Source organism: Zalophus californianus, chromosome 1, assembly GCF_009762305.2.
Source record: "Zalophus californianus isolate mZalCal1 chromosome 1, mZalCal1.pri.v2, whole genome shotgun sequence".
Classification (NCBI taxonomy): Eukaryota; Metazoa; Chordata; class Mammalia; order Carnivora; family Otariidae; genus Zalophus; species Zalophus californianus.
The window spans coordinates 142540129-142563901 of record NC_045595.1 but is presented as its reverse complement, the minus strand read 5'-3'; the positions used below and the strand labels follow the sequence as shown (position 1 = coordinate 142563901).

Here is a 23773-nt window from a genome sequence, read left to right as displayed (position 1 = left end):
AGATGGGAGTGGATCGATTTGTGTTGGAGTTCCAATCACTTGTATAGCTTATACCACTGCCCAGGTAATGGTAATAACCCTCTCAGATGAGAAGTCAAGGCAGCATAGAAAACCTGCAAAAGCCAACATTTATTTGGGCATGTATCCTCTTTAATATTGAGTGGGTGAGGAAGCTTGTTTCAAGGAGAAGGAAACCAAAAGCAAAAGAAATTAACTGGTTCTGCCAAAGTTCTTCACTCATTACTGGATTCAATAAACTTTGAGGACCTTCCTCCGGGGCTAAATGCCATGGGAAATATGAAGACGGATATGATGTAGTCCTTATTCTAAAGAATCTCATAGTTTGAAACTTGCATTAACAATGATAAAGCAAAGTCAAAATTCATGAGTGCCACCTGAAAGTTTCTGAAAGGGTGCAATGGAGGTCCTAAGGAGGGGACTTTGCCACCGGGTTGGGGAGGGTTGGGGAAGGCAGGTATGGAATTGGCTTTGGTGTAAGGTTGAGAAGAGAGTAAAGAGGGGAGAGAAATACCAAGGTAATGTCAGTGGCCAGATCTGTGTTTTGTAAACATCACTGCCAGCAACAATATGGAGAACAGGTTGGAGAAGGGAAAAAATTAAGTTTATAACAACAGTTTAATTAATTACTTATTATGTCAAGCATTGCATTAAATGCTTGACCCACTTTATCTCATATAATCATTAAACAATCTCTGAGATAGGAATTACCATCTCCATTTTATGGGGAAAGGCATGGCAGAACCTGGACTAACAAAACAGTTTGTATTCTTGCCAGTGAGAACTTGTAAGAAAATGAAAACGCTCCTATCTGAATCAGGGACTGTGGAATAGAGAAGAGATGGATTTTAGAGAAATAGGAAGATAACTGGTTTCTAAGAACCAATAGGCCTTCTAAGTGTTTGCCTCATTTGAAACCACATAAACACTAAAAACATCTGTGAGATCCTATTCCGTCTAAAAGGACCATGACTTAGATGGAACCTGCCCTGTCAAGTAAGTATAACTCCATTGCAAGAACTCCTTTGTCTTATCACTGTCCATCCACCCAGATTCTGGCACTCTGCCTGGCAAATGGTGTGTGCTCAAATGGTATTTGTTGAATGAGAGAATTATCACCTGGACATTCAGCATTCATTGTGAACCTGGGGCAATTCATTCTGTCCCCCCTGCCCTCCACCCACACTTTGGTTTTTCTGAAGAGCAGGCTGTGCCTCTTTAACTCATTATATGTTAAGTTGAATAAGGTGTTATCCAGGAAAATTAATTACCGAGGGCAAAGATAGAGATACTATAGTGGCTAATGGGAGAGTCTATATGGCACGTGGTGGGCACTGTTTTTTTTTTTTTTTTTTTTGATATGCTTAATTCTATCATGTTTGGCAATCTAGGCAGAAAAGGGCAGAAGATTGGTTTCATATTCCTTAAGGCAGGTTCCTTCACCATCTGAGGCACTGGAGTTTTTGAGATGGAAATGCTCCCATAGAGATGTCCTCGCTCAGAACACCACCCTTAAAATCAGAGGGAGACTCCCCTCTCCTTGAATGAGGTTGGCAAGCCCTGCCCCCAAAGGGGGTGGAGGTAGAGAAAGAATACGTCCACAACTCGCACGTCTGCCTGAGTGCAGATTGGCAAGTGGCATAGGCGCGCAGACCTCTGTCATTTATTTATTTTTCTTTCCACTGGGTGCGCTGTCCCTTTAAATGGGGACGCTGGTGCTGGCTCCGTAACACCGGAGCCGGCAGCTTGTTGATTTCAGAGCTGGTGAATTTCACATTGTTTCCACTTCACTTTCCTCGCTCCGAGGGAGGCTCCAGTTGGCTCTACGACCGCTGTCGCTGCTGCCAGCGAGGGCCAGGGGAGGGCAGGGACCTGCAGCATCCGGGCCGGCGTGGGGCCGCTGGGAAGGGTGTCGGGGCCCCACACGCACCCTCGCTGCAGTCAGCTGCTGCCGAAGCCGGGACTGCCAGCCTAGACGCCCGCCGGCCAGCCCGCCCACGGGCCGGGGCCGCAGCCAGGGAGCCGGCGAGGGGAGGAGGCCCGGGGGGGCGGGGTGGGGGGCGGGGGTGGGTGCTGCCGCCGCCGCGGAGCTGCTACTCGGCGCGTTTTGCATGAAGATGGCGGCTCCCACCGCCAGCAAGGCAGCCTCCCTGGGCTGTAACAACAAGCCCACGTTCCCGGAGCTGGATTTCAGGTCAGGAGCTCGGGTGGAGGAATTGAACAAACTCATCCAAGAATTCACGAAGCACGACCAGCGGGAATACGACGACCAGAGAGCGCTGGAGATTCACACAGCCAAGGATTTCATCTTTTCCATGCTGGGTAAGGAGGGAAAAGGGGGAGGTGTGTGTGTGTGTGTGTGGTGGGAAGCGTGGTAGAGAACCCATTCCCCCCTTCTCGTGCTCTCTTTCCTTCTTGGTTTCCTTCCCGGAGCCGGGTGTCTGTGGTAGAACCCATCCCTGTTCCGCCTCTTCCCTTCTTTCTCCGCCGCAAGCCGAGCTCCCTTCCCTAGTATACTTTGCGCCGGCTCCCCTTTTACCCCCGTTCGCTGGCTCTTTTGTTAATTTCTCACCGCCCGGGGGGCTTGTAAGCCGGTGAAGTGTTCGTGGTGAAACATCTCACTGTTGGAGGGAAGCCCCTGGAAGCTGCGCGGTTCAGGTGAGACCCGGAGGCGCCTTTCGATGAAGGGATTTGGCTCCGGAGGTTCGGACCTGCGCCTCCCGATGAACGCCGAGTCTCGGGTCCCGTCTTGAGCTTGGGGCGCGAAGACAGCTCGGGGCTCTGGCTCCGCGCCCGAGCGACAAGTTGCTTCTCTAGTCTTGCGGCGCGGCGCTGTCATGCCAAGCCCCCGGTGACCAAACTTGTTGGGTGTTCCCTAGTAACCCGCTCAAGTAGGCTGGGCGCCCGGAGTTCCTGCAACTTTGATTTGCAAATCGACTTCCCTTTGAAGCGCTCGGAAGCATTTCCTGTGCTTCTCCAGGGCTCTTGCTGAGCTCAGAATTTCTAATTCCAACCTCGAAAGTGACCAGGCTCAGAGCTCGGACCCCAAGAAGCGCCAGCCCCCTCCTCTTTGTTTTTGCGCCGGTCGGCGAGGCGCCTTGAGTTTCGAACCCCGGAGACGCAGGGGGATAGAATAATGCCGCCACTCCCACCCCCAAGCCCGGCACCTACAGGTCCTTCAACAGATTGTCGGATGGTGTGTAAAGGAAAATAATTAAGCAGACCTGGAGACCAAATCCCTCAAGTGTCCTGTCGTTAGAATGATTGCTACTGGGATGTAGAAATGAGTGTCCGCTGCTGGGAGCCTCCCTCCCACGTAGCTTGCGGCTCCACCAGTGCAACCCTGGGGGCATGCAGTACGTGGCCTGGCCGTTAACGTTGCGCAGAACGGGGATTCGAGTGTAGGGCTGTCCTAACACGGTGCTCTGTGCCCTCTACAAATCCATCCTCAGCCAGTTTTCCAGGTCGTGGAAATTTTTTTTGAAAAAGGGCTTTGACCCCAGAGAAAGACAATTTTTCGCCTTCCTGCTACCTTTTACTTGGATTTTAGCCGGCTGTCGGTTGTTGCTGGTTCTGTCGTTAGAGTACCCTCTTTCCTCTCGGCTTTCTTCCTCCCCGAAGCCCAACTCCAAGTCGGGGGTTTTACAGATTGAACGTTTGGGGCCGGTAATAGTAATGCTTTGGGAAGTTGGAGAAAGTATGTGAAAACTTGGGGCTGGATTTTAGGTTTTGCTCCACACTGCCCAAGTGTGTCCTAAATTCTATATGGCGTTGAAAAGCTCTCTATTGAGCTACTCGACCACTGAACTGTCTGTATGAATTAAATACATTTCTTTCTTTCTTTTTCTTTTTTTCTTTCTTTCTTTCTTTCTTTCTTTTTTTTTTTTTTTACAACTCCTTAACCTGGTGGGAATGAGCTTCCAGATCTGAAAACCAGTACGGTGATTGTCAGGAGGGTGGGGATACACAGAGAAGGCTCAGGGCAGTGATTTCAGTTGCTTAATCATGGCCTTTCTCTTTGACATAAATAATGGAAGCCTGCCATTGTGTTGTTACAGCCCCCGCATCAGTTCTGATGTCTCCTGCTCTAGGTGGTTTTCTAGAGAAAGGTGCTGGGTCACCATCACTTAGGAAAATCGTGAAACAGAAAATGGGAGGGGAGAGGCGGGGGGGGCGGGGTCAGTTTAAATACCCCGCTCATTAGGAACTTGTATGCTAACCCCATGGTTGAGACACAGATTTAGCAAAACCTTCCTCCACACATGAAGGGTGAATTATTCCAGGGTGCTTAATGTATACCTACATTTAATGTCACCAGAGGCATTGTGTTGACAGGTAAGCTAAATTACCTTCTATTCCTTTTTATCTGGTTGACCTTGCAAGAGAAGTCTTTCTTGCCCCCCCCCCCTGGGAATTTGATAATTCCACCTGCAGGAGAGAAAATTCAGGAGAGTGTCATTTAAGCCTTTTGCCCCTCTGGACGCTAGAAGGCAGATGGCAAAATGTGCTTGCCTGTGTGTGGTGCTGCATTCATTTGTGAGTTCCCTGCTTTCCTTTAATGAGGTGCTGGCTGCTCTAGACAAGTGAAGGTTTGGCGACAGCCAGGGTCCCCGTGTGGTTGGCGACAGCCAGGGTCCCCGTGTGGATTTACTTTTTCTAAAGCGGATTTTCGCTTGGCTTAAAAAACAAAATCTCTTTTTGTGCACTTTGTTTCACTTGCCACAGCCTTGAGTCTTTCATGAATATGCAAATGAGGTGTCTTAATGACCCTCAGCTTGTTAAGGTGTCACTGGGGTGGCACCAGGCCCTCATTTCTGGGAGTTTTTTTGTGGGGGGGCACAACTCATCTTGGCTTTGTTCTGCCTCTGTCTGAACTGTGTGTACCTGAGGATTGTCAGCAGCTTAAAAACATTATCCCCTCAGACAGAGTGAAATGGTAGAGGAATGTGGTGCAAGCCACTTTAATGGAGCTGTGGATAACCCTACCTCTGTTTTTAGGCAGCTGGGGTGATGGGGAGCAGCCACTCTCTCTGTATAAAATTGTCAGTCTGGACCCAAGGCCCCTTCTCAGGCCCTTTTTGTATGGTCTACTTTGGAGGCTACTTTATGCAGAAGAGTATAAAGTGGTGGTAGACAGTTGTCATCATCAGTGGACCTGTCAGCCCCAAGAAAGTCCATTGTCCTATCAAAGCAGGGTTCTTAATAGGCTGTGGAGTTGGTCTGAGCCTGTTGGTGGTCACTGCGGTCTCTGTGATCTGTCCTGACATTTTGTGTTTGTACAGACATTCTCATTCCTTTGAGGCAGATGTTGGCTGGAAACATCTAGACTCACTCTTTATTGCTCTACACCTTGGTCTTTTAGGAGACTGATTGCTGTTATTATCTAGTTAATATTTGAGAGCCCAGATTGTGTGAGAGGCTGGCAGTGCATAATAAACACCATTTATCAAAATTCAGGGAAATTGCCAGAGTTCATTAATGTTTTAATAATATTTGGTATTTGCATAATGTCTCTGCCAGCTCTTTTGTTATCTTCATTCCCTGGCGAGGTTGGATGGAGACTGGTTGTGTCCCCATTGAACAGATGCGGAACAGGGGCTATGCAGAAGCTGTAGAAGCCAGGAAGGAGACAAGCAGTCACTTACCCTACAGTCCAAATGGTAGATCATGGCATAGTTATTAGGACAGCTCTCATTCACTGATTGCCTTTTCAGTGACAGGAACTTTGCATGGTCTTAGGAGTAGGTATTGCTTTCCCATTACACAGATGAGGATATTGAAATTTCCTGGGGTTAAGACCCATCCAGGGTCTTAGGGCCAATAAATGGTACAGAGGTTGCTCAAACTCACAACACCCTGCCTCTAAGACATGTTCCTCTTATCCTACTTGAGAAACTATTAAGAATAAAGGAGGGGGAGACCAACCATGAGAGACTATGGACTCTGAGAAACAAACTGAGGGTTCTAGAGGGGAAGGGGTGGGGGGATGGACTAGCCTGGTGATGGGTATTAAAGAGGGCACATATTGAATGGAGCACTGGGTGTTATACGCAAACAGTGAATCATGGAACCCTACATCAAAAACTAATGATGTAATATACGGTGATTAACATAACATCATAATAATAAAAAAGAATAAATGCATTAAGTCCAGAGGATGGGCTTTGTTTAAAAAAATTGCTACCTCTTTCAGGATTTTGTTTCTGATTTCAGCTATCAGTGTTAGAGTGATCCAAGCAGCATCTGAGCTGATTTCTGGAACAGTCCGAGTTCAAGTATTTTATTCCATAATAAAATCACTTGTTTGAATTTCTGGTTGAGAAAATGGTCATTCTAATAAAATGTGGAAATCTTGTAGGTCTAGTCCTAGTCTGCCTCTTTGCTAGCTGGGTGGTCTTAGTTTTTTCATCTATTGAACATGGGTAACTTTGTAAACTGAAAAGGATGTATACGTGATTTTATTATTTATTTAAAGAAATGGGCATTATTAGAAAATCTAGTGAACTTAGGCTGGGATCATTTCTGTAGGTCGGCATCAGAAAGAACTAGGGAGTACCACTAGAGGCAGCCTAGGAGAATATAGGCTCTGGCTGTGGAAGGCATGACGAATTCTACCTTGCACTGCCGTTTGTTAAGCTGCTACTATGCTCTGGCCATTGTGCTAACCACTTTGCATAAATCCATCAGCTTATGTCATTTTCTTCCAAAACTTTGTGTGGATAAATATTCTCATGCCTCTGCATTCAACAAATACTTACTGAATGTTATACTGCCTGCCAAACAGGATGCAGGGTCCCGAGGATCGCATAGTGAGTGGAAACTTGGAGAAATTCATATAGGCCCTTGGAGACCCCTCTCTCTTCTCCTTTGCCCAGAGCCTTCACGAAAGTAGTTTGCTAGCTCCTGTGTCCTCTTAGGTCCATAAATACATCGTAGCCACCTCAGAATCCTACCGTGTGGTGCTTCTGAGGGCTGCTAGACCTACTGTGTTTTTAGGCACTTTCTATGTCTTCACAGTAGACCATTTTGAGGCCCGGCCTTTCCAGTGTTTGAATGACATTTTTCTCTTAATGAATTTATCTAGCAATGTTTATTGAGGGACTTTATTCTGTCGTTGCCTCGTGGGCCTCCAAGTCTTGGTTAAGTCCCTTAGAGTTGTAGTCACTAATGTGATGTATCTGGATAACGGGCAAGATCATATTTGAAGTCTACTCCAGTGCTGAAAGTATTATGTGTCTAGGGCTGGGAGAGCCCTCTGAATATTTATTTTTGCTGCTGGTTCAGTTGGTTTTAGTGCTTCCTCGGTGGCTCTGGGCATTGCTGACCTTCATCCTTGACAGAAGAGTTCTAGAACTGTGGATGATTCTGGGTCTTCCCACAATGCCTTGTTCGCTGCCCATTGGATAATGCATTGCTCATGATTAGACTGGGTCCCTTTTGCTTACACAGAAATACTGGATTCTCTCTTGTCAAACTGAGAACTTGTCATTGAATACTAGCTCTTTAGACTCTCCTGCAGCTCTTTTTTTTTTTTTTTTAAACAATTTCCAATCTCTGATCCCCTTTCAGACCTTTTGAATCAGAATCCCTGGAGTTCCCCAAATGGTCTGATCAGCACTCTGATATCCTCTCCTGGGTTAGGCCTGATGTCGTGCATTTCCCATCCAACAGAACTGCTCCTATGCAATGGGTATGATCCCAGTTGACGTGGAGGCTGGGACCAGGCTGAGCCTAATGAGTCTGTATGGCTGCTAGTTCTTGGAAAATGGAGTCCTTCCACCTGGGACAGAGTCAGGGAGGCATGGAGACTGCGCCAGAGGTTGTCATAGGGCTTTACAACATTATATCATTTAATTGTCACCATAGCCCTTGGAAAAAGAACTACAGGGCAAAATCAGTAACTTCCCAAGTGTACCAACAGGGAGGTGGCACAGCCGGGACTTAACCGGGGTCGGGCTGATGAAACCCTTGCTTTTGACAAAGATACTCTGCTGTCAGGAGTGGGAGGAGACCTGGATTCTAGCCCCCACTCTTCCGGTTATTTGCTGTGTGACTTTGGGCAGGTCACTTAGATTCTGAACCTCAATTTCTAAATATGTATGTTGGGGTGAATAATTATAGCTACCTCATGTGTTTGGGTGCATTCAGTTCTGAATCTGAAAACCCTTGAGCAGGACAAATGAAGGACCTGTCTGAATTCTAGTACCAGCTCTTTTGTACTGTGTGGGATGTGTGTTACCCGGACTGCGTCTCCTAGCCTCTTTGGAACTTCTTCTTGTCCATTTTCCAATTATAGAAAATACAAAGAATAAAGCAAAATCATTCCCCCATTCCACTCACTATTAATATTTTGACATACGTTTTTTTCCCTAGACATCTGTGTTTATACACACACGTATACCCACTCATACTTACGTGCACACAGTTTTACATAATATGGATGCATGATTTCTCTTGATAAATTTATCAATATGCTGTCATCTCCCACACTTTAGAAAAAGGAGTACTAACCTAAAACAAATGTTCTTCTAGCTTCTTTCATTCATCTTTTATCCCAAAAGAAGATACTGCTCGAGAATTTAGGGCACATTCTCTGATTTAATCATTGAGGGTGTTGAACCTTGACATTGTTGACTTGTGAGGGTTTTACCCGCCTTCCAGGACCATCTCCTAGCTGTATCTTTGCATGCTGTGGATGGTCACAGAATATACCCGTACTTCTCACTTCCTTCCTTTGCTTGGACTGTTTTCTCTGTGAGGATTTCTTAACTTAGGTCCATGGAAATAATAACATGGAGTGTATGAACTTGAATGGGGAAAATTACGGCTTTATTTGTATTAATCCCTAACTGAAATATAGCATTTTTCTTCCATTATAAAAGTAAGTAATAAGTCACAGTAGTATTAGCAGGACCTATGTTTTCTCCTTCTCTTGCCACTAGAAATCAGATATTTTCATTTCACATTATAATCGTTGCAGATATCTCAAAAAGTTGTTTACTTCTGCTGTGAAATGATGGTGTCTCTTAGATTTGCTGCTAGATTTCATGAATGCAGTAGTCAAGAATCACATGTATTCGATCACAAATTTATTTTTTAAATGTATGGTTTTGCTTTAATATTGATTTTCTTTAAAGTCCTGTGTATTTTTATCATTTTCATAGGCTTCACCAGCCTGTCAAGATAATGTATGTCACAGAGACTGTTAAAGAGTTTTAGCTTCTAAGCAATGACACCTTAACCTCTGCTTCCTTTGCCTCTTTCAGCTCCAACTCCCAACGCCGTTTGACTCATGAAGCTTTCCTCTAACTCTCCAAGGAGAAAAAAAGCTTACCTTGCCTCTGTGTTCTCCTAACACCTGGTCCCGCTTTTATAGCCCTTAGCACATGCTTCCCCATGCTAGGTTAAAGAATCCAAGGCTTATTTATCTTTGCAGCCCTCAGTGGGGTACACAGTAGGTGCTCACCAGAGAGTAAAATGATTTGATTCACTCTGAAAGAGCCTTTCTGTATGAAGCTGCTTATTTCAGCCTCAATTTCAGGAGTGAGCACCTTTCTGACATTGTCTGTAAGAATTTTCCCTTCTGGAATGCCATGCTAAGTAGGGCTTTTCTGGAGTCAAGAAAATCTTGATCTGATCTTTTTATTTGGTAGCGGAGTTTTTTCTCGATTCCAAGAATAATAACCTTAAGACTTACTGTAGGGCAATTTAAGAAATGTGCCAACTGATTGCTGTAGCTTTTTGACTAAAAACAGCAAACAGTGAGTTGTGGGAATGTCCCCTTTCCTGTAGATCCTGACTTTTCTTCCACGGCTAACAGGGGTCCTCGTGGAACTCCTGCGTGGAAGTTCTGCTTTTGGGGCTTTACAAAATGCAAAGAGGGCACAAGTCATCTTTCCCACGGAGGTGTTTCATAGGCGTATCAGCCAACCTCCAAGTTTCCAGATGCCTGCTCTGGAACCCGAATTCTAGCAATTCTTTATTATAAACTGCTATTCTTTAACATCTGTAATGGTAAGTTACCTTTGTGCAGTGCTTTATAGATTATAATACACATTCACATTTGATGTGGAATGGTATTATTCTCTGAACAGGCCTTTGGGAAAGGTTGTGTAGGTACTCTTAACCCCCGTTCACCAATGGGGGTGCTGAGATTCTGGGAGGAGTTGGAGGTCATGGAGTACGTTGTTGTAGAGTAAGACTCAGCCCAGCTCTCCAGTGTCTTCTGCTGCAGCACATGGTCCGCAAAGAACCTGCGGGCTTTTCCACCTTTGGACATCTTCCATGCGTTGCTGGGGTGAATCTGTATTCCCAGACAAGGGCAAGGGTAGCAGTTTTCATTCCCCTCTGGGCTTTACTGCTCTCCCCTTGGGCCGAGGATAGCTAGTGAGCGAGGCTGGCTGAGATTGGAATGGGTAAGTACATGCCCCATAGGTCTGTATTCTCCAGGTCTGATTGTTAGGCCTTGCCCAACTGGTTCTTAGGGTCTGTGATGGTGTTCACAATGGACCTGGGTGAGTACTTGCCGCTGTGTGATCTCTTTAAGGACATTCGTAATTATGCTGTTATGTGAGGCCTTTCTCTAGGAAAGAGCTACCTGGTTTTTTGTTCACTTAAGTGTCTTTTCATAAATGCCCTCTGCACAAGATAAAGGGACAGATGACTAGGTACAGTGCTGCTACGAACAAAGCTAGAACAGGGAGCTGTTGTTCAGTTTGTTTATTTGTCATATTTTTCCCTCAACACAGGAAGACATGATTAGTGTTGGTGAGTTGAGTCAGTAATGGGAGGTGGTATAAGTTTTGTTTTGGTTTTTGTTTCTCCTAACTAGTGTTTGCGTATCTACAATGTGTGTAGAATTGTGTAAGCATTCATTCATGAATTCATACAACATAGTCGGGAGTGTCTGCCATGTACTAGTGTTCATTACTGCACCGTGTAAGTGCACAGAGTGCTGAATGAGAGAAGCAAGGTCACTGCCTCCACGGGACTCATGTTCTCTGGGGGGATTCAACAAGATTTCAGTATGCAAATAAGCAGGGACGCACGCTATTAAAGAAGCACAGAAAGTTATGATAGAGGGTGTTAACTGGGTAGGCTTTTGAAATGGGAAGCAGAGACATTTGGAATGGGAAGATGAGAAGGAGCCAACCATCTGAAACGAAGACTAAGTAAATTCGGAGTATTCTAGGTAGACAGAACAGCATGTGCAGAGACCCTTCGGTGGGGGTAAATTTGAAAGCTGCTTAAATTATAGCCAGTCTGACTTGGCCTCTCCAAGAAGGAGTGGTCTATGCGCAGATTTCAGCCTGAGGTGGGAGGAATGAGCCTGCCTGCCTTGGACTATAGGGAGCTTCCTGCAGGTAGAAGTTTTCCAGGTGGACCCACCCTTTGGCGAGGCGCTTGCTCACAGTATTCAGGGGTTAGGGGGCGGGGGACAATGTAGAAAGGTTGGATTACAGGTCCTCAAAAGGCCCTTTGTAGTCTTGTGATTCTCTGATTTCACCCTTGATAGCCCGAGGCTGAAAACAGTAAGGCCTATATTGGATGATTTATGGGTCAAACTGCAGTTTTCATGGGATAATAAAAATAAGGCTTTACTTGTATCTAGTCCTGCATGGTCTACAAAATACTTCCAGATGCATAATCTCATTTTGACTGCTCACAACAACCCTCTGAAGTAGGTGTTGTTTTTGTCTCTCACATAGCAAGAAACCCGAGGTCAAGAGAAGTTAAGTAACTCACAGTCACTATGAGGTTGAGGTGGGATCCAACTCAATGAGGCTTACCCCAGAGTCTCTGTATTATGCTAATTCTAAAAACCTTGTTCCCTGCCCCACCCCACTGTGTCCCAGGGTGTGGAGGCAGAGGATTTCTGGTCCAGAGAGAGGCCCTGAGGGTCAGGAGGAGGAACCAGCCAACAGACTGCAAGTCTGCACGTGCCTGGTACCGATATTCAACTTGTAAGCACTTTCTAGGCTGCTTCAAGATCACCCTTTTAGCGGCCGCAGCTGTTCTTAATAGCAGCTGCTTGTGCAGAGTGTGTTGTGATTAATAAAGGAAACTCAACAGTTTGTTCTTTCAACTGTGCCCTTGGTGTGTGCAGCCTGCTCCCAAGATGGGCTTTGTTTGGGATTGGGAACAGCGCAGTCCTGCTTGTGCACCGTGCAGGGGGACCCCTCACCCTGCTGTCAGAAGGGGCGGTCCCTCGAGATCAGGGCTGGTGAGCCAAAGGCCCACCAGGGACCGGGCAGTAAGGACAGCAAGTAGTGGCAGCTCGAGAAATGCCAGCTGGTCCTTGGTGGCCGAATCAGAGATACCGGGTTGTGGGCGGTACATCGGGGGGGGGGGGTTGCCATCACTCTTCCCTCTTGTCTAAAGGGGGGGCACTGCGCTGCCATGCTTCCCCAGCTTTATGGTGCATCAGCCTCCTGCTTGTTAAAGCGGATTGCCCGCCCTGCTCCCAGAGCTTCTCCTTCAGTAGGTCTGGGGTCCAGCCTGAGAATTGGCATTCCTACTGAGTTTCCAGGGGATGCCACTGCTGCTGGTCCAGAGCCCACACTCGAAGAACCACTGCTGAGAAGGTAGGGCTGATCGGACTTTGGAGGTTTTAAGGGACCTGATGGATCTGGATTGTTCCACGAACTCTTGGTTTTTGAATATTGAGACTAAAATCAAATATTAAAAGAACGTCATGTGGTTTAAAACGGGAGGTCACGTAGCACACTGTGGCTGCTGGTGTATCCCCTCTGATCTGAATACTTTCAGAGAAATCTTTGTGCTATCTGCTCTGGAAACTGAGGCCCAGGGAGGGGCAGTAGTTCATCGATAGCATACAGTTAGTTTGGGGGCAGAATCATGACTAGACGGCAGGTGTTCTGTCTGCTTGCCAAATGTGTGTGTGTCGGTGTTAGTCCTAGCATACTGTATATGCTAATATACCAAATAAATTCTCCCTTCAAATGGAAAAACTATCTACATAACTTTGAAAATAATCACACTGAAATAATTTTTCACCATGCTCCAGGCACAGTTCCAAATACCTTATATTTTGTGTAAGTTGACTAAATTAGTCCTCACCACAATCCTATGAAGAAAGGTTATTCTTCCTATTCTTATTTTCTGATGAGCCTTCCAAAGCACAGAGAGGTTAGATAGTTACCCAATGTCCCAGAGTTACCAGTAGAGTGGGGATTTGAACCCCAGAGATCTAGTTTCAGGCAGAAAGCAGCAAATAATCACGAACTTTCTTTTGTATCTCATTAAACAAACAAACAAAAAACCCTTTCCTCCTGCGAAATGGAAATCATTGATGGAATATTAGTTTTCATTAATGCTGCTAGGAAACTTGGAAATTAGCTGGCTCAAGTTCCTCCCTCCTCCATTTTACAGAAGTGTAAACTGAGGCCCAGAAAGGGGACTTAAGCGTCGTGAACACTGATTTTACTTTTGGGCAGAGTGGAGGTTAGGTAAGTGTCCAGCAAGTGATTGCTTCCTGAGAAATGTGCTTACCCCTGAGACGGGTCACTCAGTAGCCTCTGCTCGCCCGGAAGGAAGAGTCTGCCTGGGTTTGAAGGGAGGGCAAGTCACCGACGAGGCGCTGTGCTTCAAGGTAGGGAACATTCCCCCTTGCTCCGGAGCCACCTTGCATCATTTGCACTTCTGTTAATTGCCATTAGATGAGGGGCGCTAAATAAATAACCTCATGGGCACAGCGTATTTCTGGTCTGTCGTGTTTGCCTTTGTCTTTTGATTGTTCCTTGTCTCTTTCTGTCTGGTTTCTTTCCTGTGGAGTGTGTCCTTTTCTTACACCTGTGCTGTTTCCACAGCTTTCAGCATCATGATGAACATTGTCCTCTCTGAACGCTCTGTATGTGTCGTAAGGAAGGGGCTGGCTGGGTGGATGCAGGACTCTGGGTCAGCCTGTTGTTGGGAGGAGGTGAAGCTCCAGGGGCTAGGACGCCTTCTCTGGGCCTGAAGGAGAACGACCACTACCGTCCCCTGTCTGCTGCTGGGCTGAGGGCTCAGAGCCTTAGGAGGATTTAGAGAGTTGTAATAGGATTCAAAGAATTATAGAGGAGTTAAGCCAGTGGGGATCTTCCTGAGATCAGTTCATCCAACCCAGCGTTTTGCCGGTGAAGAAATTTAACCCCATGGTGGACAGTGATTGGCTCAAGGTCAAAGTAGTGGTGGTTGGGAAATATGCTCCAGCTGTTGGTCAGGGATTGTTCCAAGTGCTTTAAAATCATTAACCCATTGAATCCTCACAGCGATCTTGTGATGAGGGTATTGTTACCATCCTGTTTCCTGATAAAGAAACTATAGCGGGTAAGTCACTTGCTGGAGCTGGCAATGGGGGCGCCATTCCAACTCAGGAGTTCTGCCTCTTCCCCCCTTGCACCTTTCCAAAAGTCAAGAAGCATTACTTTCCCGCTCTGTGTTGATTGCTGGCATCGAAACGTGAGGTGGTGCTGAGCACTGAGGGGAGGCTGGAAGGAAGGGAAGAGTGGGCAGGGTAGAGAAGATTGTGATTGTGCTTCCCTGCAAGCAGTGGCTCATACGGTTCTTCAGGTTCCTGGTCCAGAGCCTTGTCATTCCATCATTTAGCCTTCCTTGGCAGCACTCAGGACAACATTCTTCTGATACTTGTGGTTTATGTTTATTGAAAGTCCTTTGTATTAAATCTCATCTTACCCACAGTCTCATTTTGAAAGAAGGAAGGTGTGTCCCAGCTAAGTGATTGATTTTAAAGCTGTATAAAGGTCAACTAGGCCCTTGATACTCAATAAATTAGGGCAGTTTTATGAAGGCTTTTTCCTCTCTGTCTTCTGATTCCACCCCCCTCCCCAGTGGGTTTCGTTCCAGATTTAGAACATTTAATTAGGACGTAGTTAATGTAGCCTGTCGTTGTGGGGAGAATGGGGAGCAGATCTTTTTTTCAGTGAAAGGCGGATGCCAAATGTACTTTCGACAAAGTTACTTTGAAATAAAAATTTGTAAATTGAGTTGGGTTTTATGTGCATCTGCCTCTTTAGTGTTGTGACTCTTTTTGAAAAGTGAGTAATTACTTGTTAAAGTAAATAACCCTGTCCAGTTTCCCTGCTCTGTAAGGGCAGATGCTTGTTCATTGACTTGTCTTCAGCATGGGCATCGTGCTGCAAAGCCAGTTGTCGGGATGAAACAACTTCTTGAGATCCTAGTGCTCATGATACAGAAGATTGGAATTGGAATCCTCAGAGAAGCCTCATTTCCAACCTACTGACTCATGGTTTTCCCCGCGATAAAAGTATTGGTGGGAATGGAAGCATCCTGGTTTGGTGAACCCATCTGCACAATGTAGCAACTCATGGGAGAGGATTTTTTTATCATCCCTAATTCTTGGGGAAGAGAGGACTGATGGGAAACGATTTTACTCAGTATTTTTGTCATTCAAGACCAACTGACCCCTGTTCCTATCCTCTGGATCTCATTCTCGCTGCGGACTACCTCAGCCCTCTGCCCCAGGGATTATTTCTGCCCCCTTCGACTGCAGTTTCTCCTTCTGAGACATTCATGCATGCATTCTCTTATTTTTTCACCAGAGATCTTGGAGGACCTCTACAACAGGTCCTCCGCGAGGCAGTAGAACTACAACGCAGAACAAACCTTCATGTTGTTGACACAAGTCTTAGGAGGAGATGGACGATGAAAAAACCCATAGAGATTGGGACCAAAGCCCTGAAGGAAAAACCCAAACAAAGCAGAACATGTTGCTGTGATTTGTCATTCCCTCTCCAGTTTGACATGGTTGGCCGTGCTCCCCTGAACTCTCCTCCCGTGGCTTCTGTGGCAACATACTCTTGGTTTTCTCCTTCTCAGTTTTCCAGGGGAAGGACAGACTTGAATTCTTTTGTCTAACCCTTGGTGACTGTTTCTGTCTCTTCTTCCTTCACTGGCGCTGAGCTGTCTTACGGTGCTATTTTTTGTCTCTGCGGCTGCCTGTCCCAGCCTGGAACTCTTTACTGCCTCTTTGACAGTTCCACTTGGGTGACCCCAAGGTGCCACAGATTGAGTGTTCAAAGTGAATTTATGCTCCAGAGCAGCTCCTCCTCAGTCAGCCACACTACTGTTCACCCAAGTGCCCACGACAGGACCTTGGCAGTCATCCTGAGCTCCCCGCTCATCCTCCTGTCCCAGAGCAGATGAGGAACGGAGGCCTGTCAATTCTGCCTCCTTTTCTCAGGCCCCACTTCCTTCTCTCCATTCCCCTTGTCGCCACCCTAGTGGGGGCCACTACCATCTGTTTCCTGGATTACTGCGGTTAATCTTCTCATTGGGTTTTCTGTTTCCAGTCTTGCATCTTTTTAATCCATTGTCCATGCTGAGTTATCTTTCAAATATGCCTAAATCCCCAAGGGGCAGCCTATCATTCTTCACATGAAACTCACACTCCTGTTTCACAAGGCCTTCAGAGATGCAGCTGCTCCTGTCTGGCTTCATCCCCTTCCAGTTCTACCATTTACCTCCTGTATACCTGCTGTGAGGTGGGCCCTACGGGAGGCACTGACACTACGTTCTCTCTTAAAGTAGAATCCTAAACATTCTGAGTGTGACCAGAAGGCCTCAGGGCTCTGTCTCCCATGGCCTCTTTGGCCTCATCTTTTCAGATGTCCTCACTGACTTGGTTTCAGTCCCATTGGCCTTTCAGTTCTTGGGAAATACCACATTGCCACCCACTGAGGCCCTTTGCTGGAATGTCCCATCCCGCCCACCACGTGCCCCCACAGCTCACTGACTTCTATTACCCAGAAGATCTCTGCTCCATCAACTCAGCCCTTCTTAGGGGGCCTTTCAGGCCAGCCCAGAACAAGCCAAATTCTCATAGGCGGGCATTCTACCTTCACAGGTGTCTTAGTCACACCGGTCAGCTATGAATTTGCAATTATTTGCGATGGATGTCTGACTTTTCCCACTGCCATAAGAGCTTGATGACAGTCCCTGGGGTATCTGGTTTTGTTCCTCTTTTTTTGCTTGCCTGAAATATGATTGTTCAAAAAATATTTGGGAGGGGCTCAGTAAACAGTGGCGGTGTTGGTGGCTATTTTGATTTCGTTCTAGCAGTTAGGTGGTATACAGTTCATGAGAAGTTCACGATGGCCTTGTGTGTAGTGAGTTTTGAGTATATACCTTGGTGTGGTTAGGGGGCTTTTCTTCCTTCCTTTCTTTGTCTCCCACTTCTCTGCAGCATGTAGGCATGGAATTATAAAAATGTGGACTATAGAAATTATTTAGTCTTAATCATTTCCAACTTTTTCTAAACATAAGGGTCTTTTTTTCTTTCCAGTGAAAAAAGTTATAAAGGTTTAAATGGTAGTGGTTATATTTTTACCGTCAGTTCGTTGGGGAAAAATGAGTAGTTATGCAAAGCTACAGTGGAGCTAGATTAACCATGCAAACAATTTTGAGCTTTTTTGTAATAGCATCTACATGTATTTGAAAAATAGTGTGTACGCATTAAAGCGAATGCTTCGTGGGCATCTGGATTTATAGCACCAATAACTCTATTCTTCTGTGATCTCTCAGGAACTCGCATCCAGTCTGACTCTTTATTTTACATTTGCGTCAGATTTAGAACTGGTTACCAGTGAGCTCAGTTTTCTCTGCATGTGTGTTTAATTCGACCAGTGTAGTGTTTTTACAAATTTAGAGCAAACATTTAAAAAGCTGGGAGATTTTTCACAAAATCAGATTTCCAACTTGAAAAATTAGAGGGCCTGGGCCCTATTTCCTGTATGGCCATAATCACCTGGTACTGAACAGTAAGTGCCTCCTTAAAAGTGCTACATTTTCTTCTGTTTGTCATGGTGCTCACTTCTCTCTGTTGTTGTATAGCAAGTGGCGAGTAGAATGGGACCTAGAAACCTGGTGACTTCACCCCTAGGTGAAGAAGGCCTCCTGACCATCTGTGCAGAGGCCTGTGATCAGGAAGAACCCCGGGCCTGGAGTCAGCAAACCTGGGTCTTTGTCCTGTTGCTGTTACTGACTAGCGTGCTGACCTTGAATAAGATAGGCAATCTCTCCAAGACTCAGTTTTGTCATCTGTCACCAACTTAATACCTCCTGGACCCCACAGAGTTGTGTGGTCTATTCTTACAATGGGACATGTTTGCTATGGACTCCCCCATCTTCTCTTTCCTTGTTTCTGTCTCTCTCTCTCACGGAGGGATCTATCATTTATTGTTGTACCTTGATGTTCATTTGAGGAATGCTAGAAGGGAGCTGTGCGTTCAACCATTTTTTACTCCTGTCCTGTCTGGAGCAACTCTACTCCTTTCATCCCATGTCCTCTGCTCCTGCGGGGAGGAAAGGGGGTCCCCACAGCCATAAGTAAGCTCCAGCAGTGACACACAAGACACCCCAAAGTTGAACTCCAAATAGCAAAGAATTGTAGTTGCCTTATTGCCTCTTGAGATACTCAGTAACTAGCCACCTGTGGCATTGCTAATAACTATCAAACCCTAACAGGATACCAGGCTGGCATGGAGGATTTAGTTTTCAGTGACATTGTCCTTGTAGGCAAAATTTGTGGTTCTGTGTTAAATTGTACTGTTTGAAAGGAGCAATACCAGTGCTTTTGTCCTTCTGGATCTTCAAGGGATGGTAGGCATCAGTGCCACAGAAGAGGAAATAAACAGGAGTGTCAGCCTCTGGGATTACATGAAGCAGGGTGATATGGTGGAAAGACAGAATGTTGTCTTGGGAGTCGGGCGAATCTCAGTCTGTTACAGGATAGCTGTGTGATCTTGGGCAAACTGTCCTTCCTGAGCCTGTTTCTTTGTTAATAAAATGGGGATGAAAGAACATGTTTCATCTTTTAATTTTATGCAGGCCCACCTTGGAGATATTGCAGGTTCAGTTCTAGACTATTGTAATAAGGTGAGTATCACAGTAAAGCAAGTTAAATGAATTCTTTGGTTTCCCAGTGCTTATAACATTATGTTTACACTATACTACAGTCCAAGTGTGCAGTTAAGCATTATTTCTAAAAACACAATGCACACACCTTAGTTAAAAAATACCTCATTGCTAAAAAACGCTACCCATCATCCGAGCTTTCAGCGAGTGGAGTTAACCGATCACACGTCATCATAACAAAGATAGTGATAAGGAAAAAGTTTGAAATACTGCAAGAATTACCAAAATGTGACACAGAGACACAAAGTGAGCCGATGCTGTTGGAAACATGGCGCCCATGGATTTGCTTGATGCAGGGTTGTCACCAACTTTCAACTTGTTAAAAAAAAAAAAAGAAATATGTGCAAAGTGCAATAAAGGGGAGCACAATAAAATGTGTGCCTATACATGAAACTGTCCTTCTCATCCATTTATTTCACTGAAAATCCTTTTTTTCCCCTCCTTTAACTAGGATTAGTGGGTCAGCCTCTGAACAAGAGAAGTAGCATAAAGTTGTCTGAATAGAGGTCTAGTGTGATTCTTTGTGCAAACATTTGGGCTCCACATTGTCTTGAGTAGGTAGAATGGAACTCTTAGTCATTTTTTTTTTTTTAAAGTTTTGTAAATAAACCAAAGTAGATTTTCCAGGGAACCAAAAGAAATTTTTTCTGCCTTTAATAGTTTCCCAGACATTTCAAAAAAGCGTAGGACTGGCCAAACAGGATGCTCATTCCAGCCACTCTGTAAAGCCAGTGCACGGGGCTTCCAGGAGGGGAACAGAGGCCCCCCCCCCCCACCACCATGCCACAATGATGGGCTGCCTGGATTCAAGTAACTGAAATAAAGTGGAGATTTTAAATTTGAAACCCATACTAATTTTCACCCAGAAGAGAGGGAGAGGGAGATAATGTAGGGGAGACCTGACTTGGTGCTGACTGGGGTATACGCTCCGAGGTGTGGGAGAATGTAGCATGCACACTCAGGAATCTGCATCAGAGTTGCAGATTGCACTAATACGTCTGAGAATTTAGGGTGGTGCTTGAGGCTGGGCACTTGCTGGTGAAATGAAGGAGGTGGGCCCTGGCCCCGAAGTTAGGGTATTAAGAAGAGACTCCTGCTCCTCCAGGTTTCTTGAGAAGTGGGGGCCATGCAGAGAGGTCCTAGCAGATCCCCCACTCACCTACCCATCACCCAGCCTCCAGGAATTGGTGACTGGTTAGTTTTGTGGAGAGTGTTGGTGAACTTGGAGTTGATGATGAGTTGGATACCAAAAAGGATCCTGGAGAGACTGAGAAAAGCTGCTGAATGTTCTCTGAGATTCAGACAGAGGAGATTTCTTACCAATGTTTTTCTTTCTTATTAATCTTACCTTTTTGTGTTGTAATTGGGTGAGAAAAACCTGGAAGGCAGTCTTTCCCTTGAGGGACAGCTGCCCTGTGAACTAGTTGTACCCCTTATCAAAAGGCTCACCCCTGTTGCTTAGGGCAGGAGAAGGAGGGGTGGGGTGCTGGGGAAGGCAGGGAAGATGGCTTCTTAAGGAATGGAGGGGTGGAGCTTCATCTCTGGTTTCAAGAATAGAAGCTTTTGGGGATGGAAGCAGAAGCTCTGGTAAGAAGCTTTTCCTCAGAAAAGAAATGAGACTGAACTTTATGGGCCATGGGCAACAAGTTTGTAAGGCTCTGGTGGCTTTTAAATGTTCTTGGGTGTGTTGCTTCCATTACCTGTTTGTCACTCTGCTGTTACAGATAGGTAGAGATCTCTGAGGTGAGAGATGTACCTATCTTCAGCAGGAGCCAGGTGGAGGGCTGGGCATAAAGCTGGGGAGACCAGGCTCTATTCAAAAACCAGTCGGGGACAGAAGAGCCTGCGCGGGGCCCTGAGGAAGAGGCCGCTGATCCTGCCTCAGCAAGGCTAGGAATTGCTAAGGATGCTTCCCAGGTGTTTCAGGAGATGGAGGGTTGTCCTGTGATCTCACAGGCATTTGAGACCTTGCTCTCCTGCTTACTGTGTTGTCTTCAGTAAGTCACTCTCCCCTCTCCAGCACTCACTTTCCCATCTATAAACGAGGAAATTGCGTTGCCAGAGTCTATGATTTTAGGATTCCGTAAGTAGAACCATCTCTCTCGTTGATACCAAAAACTTGCATCAAATAGCAATACTTTTGAAATTCCTGGGCTAGGTGGAGGTTGGTCAGGGTAGTTGGCTTGGGGGCAGTTATTTCTCCAGGGAATGTTTGGAGAGCGGTTTCTGTTCTCATTTGAGGAAGTTGTGGCATCAGGTCACAGGACTCACGGGGAAGCCCGGATGGCCTCCTGTGGCTCCCTGAAGGGTGACTTCCTGAACTTCAGGGCAGTGTGGCCCCTGGTAGGGGTTGGTGACCTGGTTCCTGATGGCATTAGTGGTACAGAAGCTGGAAGCTGTGGGCTCCATGCACTGTGACTGCAGCGTGGAAAGGCACCAAGAAGGCAGTTTACACTGAAGGTGATGAACAAATATCTTTGTGCAAATTAAGTAGCACACCAAATGCGGACTTCATCTTTATCTTCTTTAAATACTTTCTGCTCATTTGCCAAGGTTCCGAGTAGTACAATTTCAAAGGTTCAGAGGTGTCTGATACAATTTCCCCCGCTCTGTACATAATTCTACGCCCATTGTGTAACTCTCTTAGAAACATTAGGGTAATTATAGCGCTACTTTCTGCTTTTCATTTGCCATAATACTAGCCCTCAGTCTTCCTGTACTGGCCATATTAATAAGTAAGGACTGAAAATTAAAAAGAATTCAGCAGCCTTCTAATTTAAGATTTTAAGATTTTTTCCAAGCCTTTCTCCCTTGCATTTATGTGCTACTTACTATTAGGTGGGGAGGCTGCTCCATGGGGGTATGGGTTAGGCATTCAGAGACACGGTTTCTAAGTGGGGGGGGGGGGGCACAGCTCTGTGAACTCGCAGTGGACATGAGGACCAGACAGCCCGCTGGGTGTGAAAGCGCGTTGGAAGCTGATGTTGGGTGGACAAATGCCAAGCGTTGGGGGGTGTCCGCTAGCACGGTTCCTAAAGTGTGAGCAACAAGGGGCTTCCACTTTCTCTTGTGCTTCTGGGCGGTCTTACGTGTGTGTTTTGTGAATTGAAATTTTATACTTAATATTTGGGCTAATAATTGTGATAGTTGCTGGACACATTATCACGTACACAGTACCTGTACCCCCAAAACTCTCTGAGGTGTAATGGGTTACGTTATGTGCCTAAAGTCAGATTAAACTGTTTGAAAATACTTCGCTAAACTTTTGGCTTGTGTTTACAACCTTTGGAAGCTTTTCTCATCTGTCACATTTGGCTTTGGAAAGGCTTCCGCGACCTCTGTAACAGTAATAACAGCTGACATTTATTGCAGCCTGCCTCTGCCAGCACATTTTACAGGTGAAGAAAGCGAGGCACAGGGATGTGAAGAGCTTGTCAGAGGTTACACAGCTAATGTGGCAGGCCCATCTGAGCTATTTCTGTACTACTGGGAATAAAAGCATGCTTAAAAGCATTGACTGGATCCTCGGTGCCAGGCACCACGTTAAGTAATGCCCATTCAGAACCTCGTCTGGCGGCACACTCCCCGTGGAGGAGACCCTGGACAGTGTTCTGCAGGCGGGAAACTCCTCTCATCCTTCCTTGCCTCACAGTCCATTTGCAACATCTCCCGTTTGCTTGCTCTTCCTGATCTGGAAATGTTCCCTCTTACGGAGGCTTCTCTTCCCCTCCTAATCCAGATGTTATATGTCATCTGTCTGCAGCCTAAATTTGGTCTGTAGACCTATCGCACTTGGCCCTGGTTGTCTTAAAAACAAATACGAAATTGAGTTAGGTCTAAAAATTCATGTGACTATGGGAAAAAAATCTAGATTATGAAAGACTGTGTCAGTATGGGATTTGCTTATCCACCTGCCAACATCAAACTACTCCCTCTAGACTGGGAAGGGCCTCCATTTTTTTCTCCCTGTCTCCTTTCTCCACCCCCCACATAGCTATCGGACTGTGGTACCTGGGAGCGTATACGTAAGACAGAAGAAATTTAGGAAGTGTATGCTGAATTGAATTAAAGTTGGTGGCTTAAGAAATAGTCTTAGTTTGGTAATACAATATTTGCTCTTTGCAAGCTGACTTGCTTTCATGATACTTTTTGGGCAGATGGGCATATTAGACTTAATCTATTATTTAAGGGAGGAAAGAAAGGCTCTATCCCTCTGCTTGAAGGTTTATGACTCATCAAAAGCTAAAAGATGTACTTAGACCTACTCTTGATAAAATTACTTTTATTGGACTAGTCAGCATTTGGCAATATGAGGAAACTATTTTCTTTAAAACACATCGTAGACTTGATGAGTTAAATGAGATAATGTATGGGAAAGTACTTTGTATGTTATTGAGTATTAAGCCAATAAGTTATTGGAGATGTTTTGGGAGTGTTACCATCTTATCATCATTTCAAGCTTATGACAGACATTTAAATCTTTGCTCTCTGCCTCTCTGTACCTTGCTCGACAAACCATTTACCCTCTCTGAGCCTTTTTTGTAGGTATATCAAAATGTAGCTAATGTTATCTCCTAGCACCCAGGACGGTGCTTGGTATAGAGAAGGTGCTCGATATTTATGCTGGATAAGTGAATAAATAAATAAACAGGTAGATCTGGGGATTTTTGCGACCTTACTGAGCTAATGTACATAAAACATCAAGCAAAGAGTCAACATATGTTAGCTTGCAATTTTTAGTTTAGACAGTTTTCTAAAACTTTCTCCCGGACACGGACTAGGGGACAACCTATGTTCTTGG

General features: G+C 45.6%; 1 protein-coding gene across 3 annotated transcripts in view; it reads left to right on the top strand.

The window, feature by feature from the left end:
- The first annotated feature begins 1710 nt into the window (after nt 1-1710).
- Nucleotides 1711-23773, top strand: part of MB21D2 (Mab-21 domain containing 2) — a 115768-nt gene continuing 93705 nt past the window's right edge. Inside the window, exon 1 of one of the 3 annotated variants that reach the window (XM_027587745.2) lies at nt 1711-2340. In XM_027587745.2, coding sequence (XP_027443546.1) covers nt 2130-2340 — 211 coding nt within the window. In that variant the 5' untranslated portion in view covers nt 1711-2129. Of the gene's footprint in view, nt 2341-4261; nt 4354-23773 lie in introns of those variants that run through there. The other 2 variants (XM_027587748.2, XM_027587749.2) reach the window with 2 other exon arrangements.